Raw genomic sequence first — 16,089 nt, 5'->3', positions numbered from 1 at the left:
GGCCCCTAACTGTCTTCTAGACGGGGGGGGCCACCAGCGTATTACAGCTGCCGGCAGGCCCGGCGGCCCCCGCGAGCGGTGTGCCTGACGGGAGTTGTAGTTCATCTCGCTCGGCGCGGGGCTGGGACTCCTGAGAAGCCCCTGGCGGGCTCCAGAGCGGGTTTGCTGGCGGGAGGGACAGGTCGCGCGGTTGCAGCAAAGGCGTCCCGCGGGGAAGGCTGGCGGCAGCCTGGCCCGACTGTACATGCTGCTGGCAGGACATGAGCCACTGAAAAAAAACAGCAAACATGCAGCTTTGTAAGTTTTTATTTTGGGAGGACGACAGCGTTATCCAGACCTTGGGGCAGCATCTGCCGGTTGTCACTACCACCACTGTCTTCAGTGGCCGTTCAGTGATGCTCCGTTGCCCACGGAAGAGAAAAGGGGCACTTGGGAAGAAGATGGATGGCGGGAGGCTCCCAGCACAGGGCTTATATGGGCTCCTGGTTTGCCATGCCAGCACCAGTGGAGATTTCTCACTGTTTACTGCCCTGTTAGACCTCTCAGAAACATCGAAGTCCTCATTGCTTGATGGTCTGCCCACTGGTTTTCACTGGCCTTTATTTTGGAGGGTTACAGCACGTCTGAGGTAAAGCAGTGTTGGTTGGTGAAGTTCTCCAGGATGGCTTGCACCACCTGCATGCACTAGCCATTGTATCAGTATCCCTCCTTTTTACTTGGAGGCCTTCTTACTTGGTTTTGTTGCTGTAACTCTGTAAGGTGTGAATTCAAGGAAGAGGTAGAACTCAGCAAATTGAATTCAGGAAAGGTGAAATTCTGCTGGCCCAAGCTCTCTGCTAACACTGTCATTGCTGAGTGTCCACATCCTGTGGTGTGCCTGTCCAGCCTCAGGCACCAGCATAGTTCCTGCATCAGCTCTGCAGAGGGCAGGAGTTGTGTTTTAGTGTTAGACCAGCTGAGAATGTCAGTGGGAAGCAAATGGTGAAGTAATCCAAGCAACTTTCATGCTGGATAAAGTGTATTTCTTTACACATTGGAACTGTTTTCTTTAAATGTAATGGTTGAAGGTACCATTTAATGGATTTTTTTCTTCAGATTTTAAGTATGTCATTAATATGCTTTTGCTTGCATAGAAAACAGGTGTTTTATTTTCATGGACATTCTGTTTTTTTCTGGAGAAATACAGAAGGAGAATAAATAACGTAACACAGATCAATACTTGTTCTTGTCCCTTCATGATTGGAGTCATTCTTTAAGAAGCCAAAAACAGATTAGGTTGTGACAATGTAAACTGCTACAGTGGCTCTCGGTTACAAAATCATTGACTGCAAATAAGAATCTACAAGAGAGCTGGTTTTGTGACAGCAAAAACTTCACAAGTAACATTTGTGTGATGTTTTTTTTTAAAGGAGCTTACAACAGCACAGTTGAGGTTAGCACCCAAAGTTACTTTTGAGATTCTAAACTCATTGACTGTCTTATCTCCAATGTCTGTGCAGCACCAGAACTTCACTTGGTCTCCTGAATGTTACTACTATCTGAATAACAACCTTTATGGTTTTTTGGAGCTTCGTGAACAGTGCATTGTACAGTAGAGGAGAGAGCACATATGAGGAAAGGAAGCTGTGCCACTAGTGAATTGGGTGAACAGAGAGATTATGAGATAAATCATTATAAAAGTGGGAATCTTAGTCTTTTGCAGAATTGCTTTCTGCCTTGGCTAGGTGGAGAAGAGTGGTGTCTCTGGTTTTCGTTTTGCTCATCCAATAGATGTATACTTCATCCTTGCACACGTGAACCCTTGGAAAGCTATGACATAGTACCCGGACTCTTTTGTCAGTGACATGAACAACTGCAATTTCTGCAGTCATTTTTTAATCTCATGCTGTCAGTGGTCTGGCATCACACATAAATTAACAGCAACAATCCATAAATGCAAAGTTCAGTAGAATTAAAACAGACAGTGTCACACAAAACTCAACTTGCTTTTTTTTCTCATGGTAGGGAAGCGGTATCTTCTAACAGAAGATGATATAAAGTTACAAGAATTTCAGCAGATGAAAGTGACAATTAGAAATGAAGTTCATGGCAATAAAGGTAATAGTATTTATTTTATAATCACTATTCTCAATTTTAGTTTGAGTCCTAAGAAACAAGACAAAGTCATTATGACACCAGTTGATCCTATTTAAAGCAACAGCTTACATCTTCCTCTAGTGTATTTTTTGTAGCTAAAATTACTGGAAGATCTGAGACTCTGTAGAATTGAACAGTGTTAATTATTCTGTGGATAATCTTTGCAGTATGCAAAGTGCTTACATAAGACTTGACATGTTTCTGTCCGTGCTTTTCGAGCTTTGTCAGACAGTCCAATAGAAAACACTGTTTCAGTATACAAGTATTGCTTCATATACATCAGCAGCAGAGAAAGTTAATACAAAGCCTAATAGCTACTTAACTGTCCAGAGAAGGCCTATGCCAGTAATTCTCTTTTAATCTGCTCTATAAATTTAGTTAGCTTATTGTTTTAGATATTTTTTCCCTTTGCTCAGCTCTACACCCAATTCCAGATGATGTATGTGTGCTCAGAATACGGAAAACAAATCCAGCTTCTACAAACTAACAAATGAACAAGATCAGTGGATTTTTCCTGATGTGGATTTTGTCCTGCTATTTAAAGTGTATGCAAATTACTTTATTTAAAAAACATAAGGAAAAACACAAATCTGTCCTTAATATTTAAGAAGGGTTGGGTAAAACACCATTTTCTGCATGTGTTTAATCACATACAGATGTTGTAGTAATAGAAATTGACAATCGTTCCAGAGGATGTAGGTAATTTTAATTTTTTGTGTGTGGCAAGGAATAAACAAATAATCAAATTCAGTTCTCTATAAACCAGTCTCCTGGGACAGAGATAGAGGTGAAGTCAACATGGCAGTTTTTCTATTTTAAGTAAAAGTAGAATTTAAATTGTGCAAATCATCATATTCTTGTATTTTGCTGTGATGATGACTTACTTTTAATGAAGATTATTTACCCTGTTCTTGAGACACATTGAGTTATTGCAATGATCAGTCACTCTCACTAAAACAGGTTTGTAGAAGGCAAATATTTGGCTTTACAGGTCACAGTTGATCTTTTTGCTTTGTATACATAGTAAGCCTCTGAAAAGTGGTTAAAACAATGTGCTAATCACCTATTGGTAAATGTGCATGATCTCTGTTTTCAGTATTTAATCTAATACTTGAAAGATGCAAAAAAGTAATTAAACTAGTAATAAGTTTAGAAATGGAAAAAGCAGTCATAACTATTCTGTTATGCAGAATATATAATAATTATTATTTATTATAGTTATAATGCAATTATTAGCTATAATAGTTGTACTGTTAACTCTGTCAGTTAAACAGTTACCTACAGTAGTTATAATAACTATGGAGTGTTCTTTACAAATACAGTTTGGATCCTGAGTGGTTTTTAATCTTCTGCGCACTTTTAAACACATGTCAACTGTTATATATGCACACATAGACATGTGTATATGTGTTCTTCTGACTTCACAGCATCTCAGTCTTGTTGACTAAGGACATGTATTTGCATGTAGCAACAGATAGGCTTGCTGTAACTGAAAGTGGTGTTGTCTGGGGTGCTCACTTTGCACTCCTCTTGCGTAGGTTTCTGGCTTGGAAACAGCAGTGAACCAGCAACTGCTACAAAGAAAAAAGTTCACTTTCCTTCCCAAGATGGGACAGCACCATTAGAGGAATGAGGCTGACAGGTGGTACATGTGATTTTAGTCTTGCCTGTATCTGAATCAGAGACTTGAGATTAGGGGCTGAAAGACTGATCTTTGTGCCTACCTTGTCACAGGAAAATCTACTGGGTATAGAAACTTCTTTTTTTGGCAGGAGGAGCAAAGTTTATGGCTATTTATAGAAATACATAGATTATGTATGACATTCTTTGTGCAGTCGTGAAGGAATTTAAATGTTCCATGTGAACAGTGTTGAGTAGGAGTTCTTATGCTCATTTAAATGCTGAGTGGGATTAATTTGTTTGCTGGCTTTTTAAAAAAAGCATAAGGCAGAAAGTGTCCCTTATAAAACTTCCCTTTTAAAATTTGTGTATTACCTGATACATTCCATAACATACACAATAAAAACAAGTTCATTCTGACATGACTTCTTGGGACATCTAGGCGTGCTTATCTGTGAGAAGCTTTATGCATTTTTCTTGATGAAAAAAGAAGCTTTCTACTACTTTCTGCTACTAAAATGTGTTTTATTTTCAGATCCATATTTCAAAAGTATTAAAGAAAAATTAAAGAAAAATGGGATCATTCTCAAAAATGAATTAAAAAATTTACTGCATTTGTGTCAGACTTCATCTGACGTGGATCTAGCCAGAAGAGTTATTTACAGGTATTTTAAATAATCCAGGTAACAAACACCGTTTTCTGTCTTTCTTGTTTTGCTTTTATGAGGTCATCTCATCAAAAGTTATGTCTACACTCGAAGGCTCACCCTAATTCAGTGCTATATGATATATATATACTGTGCTATATGCACAGTAAACCCTTAAACTAAAGCTGTATTTTTATTTACTATGTGTTTCCCAACCCTGCAGTGGCAGGTCAGAGATTTTGTGAGTGAAAGCCTTCCCAGCAATTACAGCATAAAAAAAAAAGTCACTTTTTTTATCTTTTACTTTATTTTTCAGTGTAGAAGAGAAAAAGTTGAGGTATTTAGCAGATATTGCTGCTAAAATAGACTACTGCAACTTCCTGTGCTATTGCTCTGTGAATAGAAGATAAAGTACGTGCAAATTTTCATGTACAGACCCACTCTGCATCCAATGCAGGCTACTAGAAGAGACTGCATATTACTAGTCAATTTATTGGTTAGATCAAAACAATATTTTTTTGCCATAAAATTAATCTCTTGTCATCTGAATGTCACTGTCTGGTGCAGATAGAGAAGGGTACCTCTGTCATTGCACAGACAGATCTTACTATCTGTTAGAAGCTGTTTTCCCGTGACAAATTCCATGCCATGTGTGATTACCTTTTTTAATCTTTCCAATAGGTACCATGAGCAGAATGAAATCGCAGCCTTACATGATTTTAAATTTGGACCTCTCTTTATGAGGCTCTGTTATGAGCTGGACCTTGAAAGACCTGCAGTAGAACTTATCAAAGATCAGGTAATTCTCTTATATATTTTGAAAACCTTGTTATTATTGTCAGTCAAATATGGGTTGTTGGTAATGCTATGCATGAGCCTTGTGTAAGCTCATTGAAGTGAAGTATGTGTGTTGCAGTAGCAAGGATGTCTATGACATTAATGTAAGGGTACAGATTACATGATTTTTATTTCAAAAATAGAAAAAAACCAGTAATTAAAAGAAAATTAAATGGTACTTTGACTGATAATTTTATTCTTGTACTTTTGTATAATTGCATCATTTGAGTAAAAAGTAGTGATTAAAGAACAATTGCTGAAATGAACACAGCTGATAGATGCTTTCCTGCATCCTGTGTTGCTTTAGATCATTCTTTGAAACGAATAGTTCAGAGTTTGTATGTCATGGTCTTCTGAAATCCCTTGAATTATTTCCACCGACAGATTTGTCATGTTACTCTGTACTTCAGATTCCTTCTGAACCTTGTAGAGGTGGTATGATATTTATCAGCTCAGGAACTTGTCCATTTCAGTGCTGAAGAAACTCAAGCATTTGATTTTGAATATCTGTAAAATGCTACATGTGCAATTATGACAGGGTGTTAATCTTGCCCGGTGTATAATAAAAAGATTCTTTACAGTAATGTTTGAAAATTCGTCTCTATGATATTAATCCACTTAGGCATGAGATGTGCATAGCCACAAATGCAAGAAGTCTTGCTTGAATACTATTCTTAAATTAAGCATGTGTAAGAGGACAAGGTTTTTTCAGTTGTGGGGTTTTTTTTAGTTGAAATCTGTGGTGTTAAGACAAGTCCTGCAGTACTTACAGGGCTTAGTAACTGATGGATAGTAAGGTATGGTATCACTCTTCAGACTGTATTGCAGAAATTTAGACTTAATACCCCTGGCTTTTTTTTTGTCTATTCCCAACACCCAGTGTGACTGAAGTGTAAGATACACTTGCTATTTCTTCTGCAACTCTTCTTGTCATCACCAAGCCCTTGTGCTGATCTGTTCATCATTTGTAATTAGCAAAAAAGTGTTTCGGTTTCGTGGTGGTGTACTGTACCCCAAAGATTATGCTAGTCAGCTGCAAGCTGTATTTCTGTTGAGATGTTGGAGTTGCCATTAGTTAGTGACTTCTGCTTGCATTAACTTACAGCTCACAGTCATAGTTAAAAAATAAAGTATAGTGGATATCTCTGAGAAATTTCTGTTTCATTTTAGTGAGCCTTTGACCGTATTCAGTGACTGGTACTTTAGAGGTTACTTGAGCCAGGAAACCCGGAGAGTTAAATGTTGAGCTTGTGAAGATGGGGCTTCTTCCAGCAGGAAGACCTGCTAAATGCTGCTCACTGTGCTGACTTTCTTTAAACCTCTCTGTTTGTATGTTTCTTCTGCAGAATTTGCGTGGTTTTTTCTCAGACTGTACGTCATTCCATATTTTGATGACTATGTTATTTAAAAAGGGCCATTTTGAAAGTAAGTACTGTATTTGCTAAGACAAGTACATTTTGAGGAGGATGCTCTGTGTGTCTATAAACTTATGTCTTTTTAATGATTATTGTTGATTCATTTTTGGCTTTAGAAGGCTAAACTTAATGCAAATCAGTGTAGATGTAATTGAGCTGCACTGTAGTGTGTAATAAAAATGGAAGACTGTATTTGTTTCATACTTCAAATGGTATTCTTACCATTTTCAGTTGCACGAAATTGCCATTATCCAGGGGATCTTAAACCTTCATCTCTAAAGAGGCTGACTTTTCTTTTGTTTGTAATTTCCCATAACTTTTTGTTTTCTCTCTTGAGAGTTTTGTATGGGTTTTGTAACAGTAAGTTCTTCAACATTTTTTTGGCAGTTCTACATTTGTGTCAGAGCAGCCAAGAGTACCCTTTTCCTGTGATAACAAAGGCAGACCATAGTCTTCTCTTGTCTGATCTTCTCTAAGTCTTCTCTAATGTGCCCACATAGAGGGGTCACTGCAATACTCAAATCAAATGCTTCAAATTAGTTTGTCCCTTTGTGAGGATAAGGGGGAGTCATATGACATGATTGAATTGTGTGTGGAGTAAAATTTTCAAGCAAATTCTGTATCTGAAATTTTGTTGGACACACAGCGCTTTGTCTCTTGGTGTTTGACAAATCTAAGTCCAGTGAGTGTCCTGTAAGTTGAGACTGAGCCACTGTAAAAATAGTGACATTTTTATATACTTATGAAATGCAATTAATGCAGTCCTGTGGTGTAGTGGAGCTTGTGCATTAGGTAGTTTGCCTAAAATGGTGGAAGCTTCGATCATGTGTTTAAGACTTCGTTTCTGGGCGGTTAGTAAGACTGAGAGTGGCTTTGTCCAGGACCTAGAAAATAATTTTATATTTGTATGAAAATAATAGAACAGTAAGGCCAGGTGCTAATGTAGTTTGAAAACCTCCTTGCTGGGCAGAAATATTTGCATCCAACTGACCCTACATTAAACTTTTTGCAATTTATTAATTTAATTAAATCCAACAGATTTCAGTGTACATTCTTATTTTGAAATAGAAGTAGACTTACTGAGCTCATAACATGTTGATTTTTTTTTTCTCAGTTACTATATATACCACCTTCAATTTGTGAAGTAAGTAACACTAATGTATTTTTGATAGATGCTTTGGAAATTCTGGTAGAAATGAAAAAACAAGGTATACCTTTCAACAAAGTAACCTATTTACTTGCATTTGCAATATGCTACAAACTGGTAAGTATTTTCAATTTACATGATTAAAAAGCATGGGTTTTTTTTTTAAATTAAAAAATTTGCATATGTTCTCAGTCATGAATTCTTACTTGGTGCATATGTTTTAGGTGTATTGGAGTCTTAAACTGTGCATGATGTGAAGCACATATATAGCTTCCCATACAGACTAATGTCACAAAGAAAATAACTGAAAAATTACATGGATATAAACACTAAGGAACAAATTTGATACAGCCTTTGAGTAGTAGGTAGTATTCTTTCTTGGGGATCTGTTCATCTTTTCAGACTATATTCTGTGCTTGAGCCTCAGTCTTGGGTTTATAATCTGTCTGCATAAGGCATATATATGATATGTTCTGTTAGTTAGCATTTCCTGTTGCTTTTTCCCCTCCAAGCAGCCTTGAACCATTTCGGTAACTGCACCCAAGTTTGACAAGGGTTATTGTTCTCAAAGGTAATCTGTTCCTACATGCCTAATGAAAATGGGCAGCTCAGCAGAGTAAAGAAGCCCAAATGAATGCCTTCAGACTAAAAGAACACAAAGGCAGTGGGAAACTAAGCTTCATAGGTTCTACAAGTATTTCCTTAGACCTATTTACCTTTTTTAGCAAAGTAAGATCTTCAGACTTTTTTAATTTTTATCTTACTCTCCAGATTTGAATTAGTTCTGCAATTCAAAGTATTAACACAGGCCCTTCCCAAACTCAGTAGGAAACTCTTCTTCAATTTACTCATGTTTTTAGGAAGAAATACACTAGTTGAAGAAAAATTATACCACTATGCCAAATTTTCTCAGATTTCTCAGTTAACTCTGCAGTGAAACTGAGTGGATATGGAATAAAAAGGAGATAGCCTGAAGTGGTAGCTTAGTGGTGATTTATGTAGTGCTTATGAAATGCTCAGTTCTAATGAACTAGGGCTGTCTTTAGGTCAGGGGAAATAGAAATAGTCATGTGGCTTTGGTGTTTGGAGAGTGGGGCAGTAGACAGTGCTCAGAAAGAGCTGTGCAAGCTGTCTGATTTTAAAAAACAGCTAGAGGTTAGTGGTTACAGTACATTTAGGGAAGTTACTAGTTCTTTGAACAAGACACATTGTTTAGAAAGTTAGGAATGGAAAAAACGATCTGATACAATGCTATAACCAAGTTTATAAGCTAATGTTTGTTACTAGCATCTACTGGGCAATATCTACCACTTCAAGGTTCTCCTTGTACTGTACTGTACTGTAACCATTTAGGTAAAGGCTTTCACAGAACCCCTCTGTGTTTCTCTGAGTTATCCTCCCTCTGCTGTAGTGTCTGCCCTTGAAACTGTTGTGTGGTTCTTTCTGTGGCCTTCTGTCAGAAGGCTTAAATCCATGGCATGTGCAACAGGAAAAGGTTCTTGAGCCTTCTGTTCTCCACAGCAGCTGTCACTCCCTGTGTTTTCTGTAGAGAATCTGGCCCATCATTACTTTAGTGAGTTGGTAAAAATACAATAAAAAAGTTTCTAAACTTGTCATGTGGTTCTTTTAACAACCACAATGAATTTTTCATTAAGATCAAATTCTGTGAATAGGAGAATAAGCTATAGTAACCCTTTATGCACTAAAGAGGACTAGCTAAAGCTCTTTCAAAAGCTTAGTCTGTTGATTAACCTATTAATGATAGGAGAAACTGTGAATCTCAAAAGTGTTTTTGCTCATGGTGCAGCATAAGAAACTTCAGGAAAAAATCACAAAGTATCTTCAAAATGCAGTACTTGAATACTCAAAATAATGTTACTGATATAATTAAAAGCAGTGCTGCTTGTTTACCACTTTAATTCATCATTTCTTTTTAATTACTGTGATGGAGACCAGTACAGAAAAGTGTGCAGGGCTTAAAGCTCAGTTTATTGCTAGTGGATAAACAAAGAAATTAATGTTTAATCTGAAACACTTCTGGGATATTTTCAGTCATTGTAACACACTGCTATCTTTTAACAGTCCTTCTTTTAGTGCAGGATAGGCCTATAGACCTTCTGATGACAACAAAATATTTATATAATAGTAATCTTCTGGTGGTCAGGATGTTTCTAAATTTTCAAATAACATGTTTTAAAACACAGATATCTCATGTGGCCTCGAAGGTATTTTCACAAGCTGTGCAGACCATTCATCAGTGGCACAGAGAAGCATCCTTTAAACACACAGATGATGACCCTATCCCTTAAATCAAATCCAGAAATCAACAGTACAAACAGAAATCAACACCAAATACCAGGAAGGAATATAAAGGCTGTGATCCATTATGGTGGTTCCACTTGTTACAAAACCTTCCCGCTGCCAGCTTTTCAGTCTGGCTTTTTTTTTTTTTGGACTACAGTCAGTTCTACTTGTAATTTCCAGTGTGACAAGCATTGTTTTTAAGAGTTAGTGGTTTGTCAGATAATTCACAGGTAAACCCCTTGGCTTTTACTGTAGAATTCTATTGAAAATAGTCCCAATAATAATGGAAGCTTTCGCTGTTGGAAATCAGGCTAATGTCTAAGCTATCCTGTTAGAATATATACTTCTGAAACATTTTGCAAGAATTAATCTGTAAGAGAGGCTAAAAATGGCTGAAGTTTCAAATCTGCACATACTCAGATTTTTTTAGTGTAAAAGTGCTGGGTAATTCAATGCTTAGAAAACATTCATTTTCATCAACTATATAATGCAGGTTTCAGAATAGAGTAAGGACAAAAAGTAATCTTTTTTCTTGGTTTGGGAATCATTGGAAAGTAGAGAGGAAAGTGTTGGTTTTAGTGATTGTTTTTCTTTTGTAGAAGCTAAATCAGTTAGGGCAAGCTGTAGTTGTTAAAATAACGTTTAAGTTATTTTTATGCTCTTCTGAACTCCATAGCTTTGAATGTCGTATTTTAATGTTTCTCAAGATGTGCTGAACAGAATCTGCTTGTTAGGGTTCAGAAGTAGATCTTGTGGTGATCTTATAGTATGTTGACTTCTGAATGCCTTCTGAATGTGATTGCAATTGCCTACAGTCCTTTCAGATTGCACGAATAACAAGTGCAACTTAGGTTTGGAATTTCTGTGCAGGACAACATGGACTCTTGCAAAATGTCTGCAAAACTTCTTGAAGAAGCTCAGCTAAAAGGTGACACATTACCACTGCGAGCGTTCTGCTTTGCTGTGGCAGCTGCTCTGAAGCAGGTACAATACCTTTTGCTTTGATTTGTGCTTGAATCTCTATAGTTTTATTGTAGTAAGATAGTAAAATAAAGCTAACATAGAGGAAGCATAACTGATCAAAGTAATGACTCCAAGTACTTTTAAGCCTCCTAAAGATTAGGGTATTATAGATAATGGCTACATAAAGTGAATGCAGAAATTCTGAAATCTAAACATATGTCTTGAATCTAATGCACAAGTATTTTCTGGTAGTGACAGTGCTATATAGAATACTTCTAGAAAATGGAAGATTTGGGCGGCAGATTAGATATAACTGTGATCCCAGTCCTGCAGATATTGCTATTTAGTGGTGGTTTCTTTTAAAGAGAATTAAAATTATGTTTTAAAATATTTTCACAGTCATGTCTTTAAAATGTTTATTTTGGGAAGCAAACTCAGAGGCTATGATATATGTATTGCCCTACGGCCTGGGAGATGGCCTGTCTTTCACCACAACACGTTTCCTCAGGGAGAAGTTTTCATATACCTCCTGTGCATAGAAAGAGGCTCCAAGGCAGTACATGGTGAAAGATTGAGACAGGAGTATGACAACTAGGAAATCCTAAAGTCTGCTGTTTTCTATGCTGTTAATTTGTTTATATAGCTTAAGGAAATTTTGAATCTTCCCTGTTTCATATCTAAACAGAGGTCAAAGGCACTGTAAGAGCTAGAAATCTGATGTTGTTCACAGATGTGAATGAATGAGGTAGAGTTGTTAAAATTTTCTTATGCACTCTGTGCTCTTTTTTATAGTCAGTAAACAAATATGAATCAACAGCATGATTGACATTAATTTATTCATATGAATGTTGGCATAATGGAGCTTCTCACTGGCATTGAGGTTAAAAAACAAAAGCTCTGTCTCTGAAACAAGATGAAGTATCCTTGATACTGTTGCTTTATGCAAAAAAACAGTTAAAATTCTTGTCTTGCAAAGAGAATAATGCTCCACATTACACTTAGCTATTGCTTAAGCTGTGTGATCTTTGACTGTACATCATGCTTTGAGTAAGATATTTCTTGATCTCAGTGAGACAGTGGTTAATCTACTAAATGTCTGCATAACATTTACTGTCTATATAAATCAGTTGATAGCATAGATATGGTACTATAAATGTGTACGTCCAAAAGTTTAAAAGTGCTGGGCAGGATAAATGGCCACATTAACATTTGATACACTTCATTTAAGTACTCTGTCATGGTGCCAAACTGAGGATTTGTATAGCTCTTTTAGGTGTTCTCACGCACCATGTTGGTTACACGCTTCCTTTCCTTGCTGATCTGAGGCAGCGAGTGTTGTCTGATGTGCTAGAAAGCCCGATGGCGTAAGAACTACAGCAAGCAGTGTTCTTTTGACAGACTGGATGCTCTTTGGAGTCTATGGGTCTTGGTGAAGAGGTTCTAGGTACTGGTTTGTGATTCACTGAAAAGTTGTGGAAGACTTGTTTTTCTTGAACTGTTATTGTGGAAGTGTGTCAAACATGTTTAACTGTAATTTTTTGTATCTATAATTCTTTCCTAGAATGATGTATCACAAGCCAAATTTTATTGTTCTCAGATAATGAAAACAGAAAACAAACTATACAACAATCTTAAAGTAAGTATGCTTTCTTTGTGTTAGAGTCTGACAGGGAAGTGTGCTATGCTATGCAAAAAAACCCACAGTTACAGAAAACCATCTTCTTAGTAGCACAGACATGTATGAGCACTGTTGCTGAGCTGCTTGTTGAGCCAACAGACAATTTCTGTCAGTTGCATTTGAAATTGTTAACACCCTCTCCCCATTTTTAAAAATCAGTTGCTACTGTGAATAGGAATGGAAATTAGACCAGTCCTATGTCTGTGGACAGTTTCCAGTTATGACATTGTGACTTTGCTTTCCCACTACAGGAGAAGTAAAAAAACACCTCCAAGTAAAAACCTTCCTCAGCTGTGCTCTACCCATTTCAAGCCTCCTTCAGCCCTAGGAACCTTAACGACATATGTACATACAATATTTTTTTTCTTTAATTGATTAGTCTACAACCTGGGAGAAAGTCTATTGCATGTGCCCTGTTAGTGACCTCTCTAAGCTTCCTTTCCAGATCCCAGCTGTGAAAAAAAAAAACATACCTCTGTGGAAATTGATCATTTCCTCTGCTTTTTCTTCATGATTGATGGATTTTTATCAATGCAATATCATAAAATGCATTTTGTCCTGCTTTTCTTCATGTCTTCCTCAAACAGTTTTTCAAAAAATTGTGTTCTGATGATAAGTATGATTTGTGTGATGTGATTTTATTTTATTTTAAAGGTTCTTGTCCAGCTCAAATCTGGTTCACTAGAAGAAGTAATAAAGACATTAGAAGCAGCAGTCGAAGTAGATATTTCTCCCTTTGTGAAAAAAATTGAGTTTTCTGAACAGGTGGTAAGTATATAATAGTGAGAGGAGGTCCACAATACTTGACTGGGCCATGATGACTGTGGTTCAACTGCAGAACTTCAGGTGCCTGAGTTCAGCCTACTAAAGCTCTTTGAGTTCTGGTGCATTCAGATGCCAAAGCATCTGTCTGGCTTTCTCTGCTGTTGGACAAAGCCCTTAGCTGTCCACTTTCCTTTTTTTATTGTGGATCTCGCCCTTTGCTCAAATTTCATCTGAATGCATATGAAGTGTTCTTTAGTGGCATTAAATAATTTAATGCCTTGCCTTCTATATTTTCATGTGATGTAAAAATGAGAGTTCTGATCACAGCGATATTATTAGGTTAGTAATATTTGCAAAGCCCTCCACACAGGAGTACAATGTGGGAAATAATTGCTTTTGCACTTTTATGATATTTTACTATAGAAAGTAGCTTTTACAGTATTGATCACCAAGATGCTTCCTTGAGAGCATGTATGTGTCCCTATCAGCTCAGCAGCATTGCTTCTGCTTTTGCTGAAAATTACTGTTGTATTCATTTTTAACATGTCTGTGGAACAAGATACTTTAAAACTGTGTTATCAATTAAATACTTAGCCTTTCATTGCTACATGTTTAAACAAAACTGATATATAAAATAACAAATACTAGGTAGAAGGAAGGCATACCTTTCAAAATGTAGCCCATGTGTATTAACTACTATGTTGAAACAAAATTCTTTTAAGCAGCATTTTAATTTGTAAATTCATTGCAACAGGTGTTGCATGTGTCGGTGTTGTATTTTGCATCATTTGGCAAATTCGTAACAGTCCCCAAGAAGACTAAACATTAGTCCTAGTATTCCTTCCATGAAAGGTTGTTGATCAGTAAGAATTTTCGAGATTTACTTACACTTGAGCTCATACTCTGTGTATGTCATACAGAACTTACCAGTGCTCTCTAGTCTGACTTTTATTGATTTGTTCTGCACTGTACATTTACTGTGATACATAATAATAATAACTAGAACTGTGCTGTTCCAAAAAGTAGATTTCAGGAAGCAGTTACATTTCCTGGTTTTAAGGACAAAATAATTGTGTTAGTCTGTATTAGGACTGAAAATAGGACTGTAGAACTTTGGGGAAGCTTTAGTAGATATACAGTGCATTTCCACTGTTGTCTGGTGATATATGTGTACTACGTAAAACCCTTTTCTTATGAGTCATTGCATTAGCCAAGTATCTTACCATTTGTACTTTGAGAGTCCTTTTGGAGCAATGATTTGTCTTCAATAAAGTGTTTGAATGAGCTTCTCTTGCTGAACTGTAATGGTCTGTTACTTTCTTCTACAGTTGGCTACAGTCAGGGAAAAGATGGAAGAAAACCCAGACCTTTCTGCCAAATTAAGAGATATTTATAGAAAGCTGCAATCTTCAGGACAGGTTACCATGTGTACACTGGAAGACATGCTTTTCCAGATTCCTGCTTCAAAGAAGACTCCTGCAAAGCTTTTAAATCAGAAGCAATTGGGCTATCAGGCTGCTAAACCTCTTCGATCAAATCTGTTGTTGGAATAGTTGGATATTTATTGGCAAACTGAATTGCTGTTAGCATCTCTTAGAAGATATATTGAAATAAAATATCTTCTCCTCTCCTCCACAATGAGGAACTGTTCAGGTTGTTTGTGTGAAATTGTGTTTTAAATACAGATCATGTAGCTTCTATGTTTCATTTTCGGTGCTAGAAACAAGCCATGGCAGCAGGTATTTGTGTGTTGTTCAGAAGTGGAGAGATAGAATGTTTTTTCCTCAGGCACTTAAATCAGGATTTTCCCATGCTAAACATCCTGAAGGAAGTGAACAAAATAGTATGTGTATCTGACCTGAAGTCTGTGGTTCATGAATAGAAAATTCAGTCTTCATCAAAAGTAATGTTGTGACCGAAAGGACAGATGCAGTCCAGAGTCTAGATAAAAGAGTGCTTTAACTGCTTATTCAAATTGTGTACTTCTCAAGAGAATCAGAAGAAGGATCTTTTGTTCCATGTATTGTCTTTTTCTTCAGAAGTAATAAATTAGTATGCTTTTTCATATCAAGTGGGATGATGGAAACACTATAGGGAGTAGCATGGTAACGAGCTGGCGGTTTTCTTACTTGAAGGAGATTCCTGAACCAAATATTGTAGTCTCAGAGTTGATGGCTCACCTAGTGCTTCCTTCAAATTTTCAATATTAAGCCTCCCAGAATAAGCAGATCTTTATACAAATTTGCAGCTAAGTTATAACAAGTTTCTTAGAGCAAGTAGAATAATTTTTAATGGTATAATGATAATTACATGTAAGTATGATTATACATTGTCATTATTTTGTATATAATTATACATTCTAATATATGTATTGTAATAATGATAATTACACATAATTTTCATAATGTGGAGCAAGTGATCAGAAAGAACAGCACTAAGAAGCTTTGCATTGACCCAGTTTTAATGATGCAGGCCAAATGGGCTTGGTTTTATTAATAAGAAGGTATTTGTAACTGTGACTGTCATACACCCAAAAATCTTTTCTCATTGACTATCTGGAATAGAAGGAATTGGGAA

The 16,089-nt window shown here is 36.7% G+C and overlaps 1 protein-coding gene across 1 annotated transcript; it reads left to right on the top strand.

The window, feature by feature from the left end:
* The first annotated feature begins 215 nt into the window (after positions 1-215).
* On the top strand, positions 216-15,162 carry PTCD2 (pentatricopeptide repeat domain 2). Its single transcript, XM_010208988.2, has 10 exons — positions 216-297; positions 2,005-2,097; positions 4,292-4,421; positions 5,085-5,202; positions 6,587-6,665; positions 7,828-7,919; positions 10,977-11,090; positions 12,631-12,705; positions 13,402-13,515; positions 14,841-15,162. The coding sequence occupies exons 1-10, from the start codon at positions 288-290 to the stop codon at positions 15,063-15,065; spliced, it is 1,050 nt and encodes a 349-aa protein (XP_010207290.2). The 5' UTR covers positions 216-287; the 3' UTR covers positions 15,066-15,162.
* Positions 15,163-16,089: the final 927 nt, after the last annotated feature.

This window comes from Colius striatus, chromosome Z, assembly GCF_028858725.1.
Source record: "Colius striatus isolate bColStr4 chromosome Z, bColStr4.1.hap1, whole genome shotgun sequence".
NCBI lineage: Eukaryota > Metazoa > Chordata > Aves > Coliiformes > Coliidae > Colius > Colius striatus.
The sequence above is the reverse complement of the archived record's forward strand: the minus strand, read 5'-3'. Positions and strand labels throughout refer to the sequence as shown.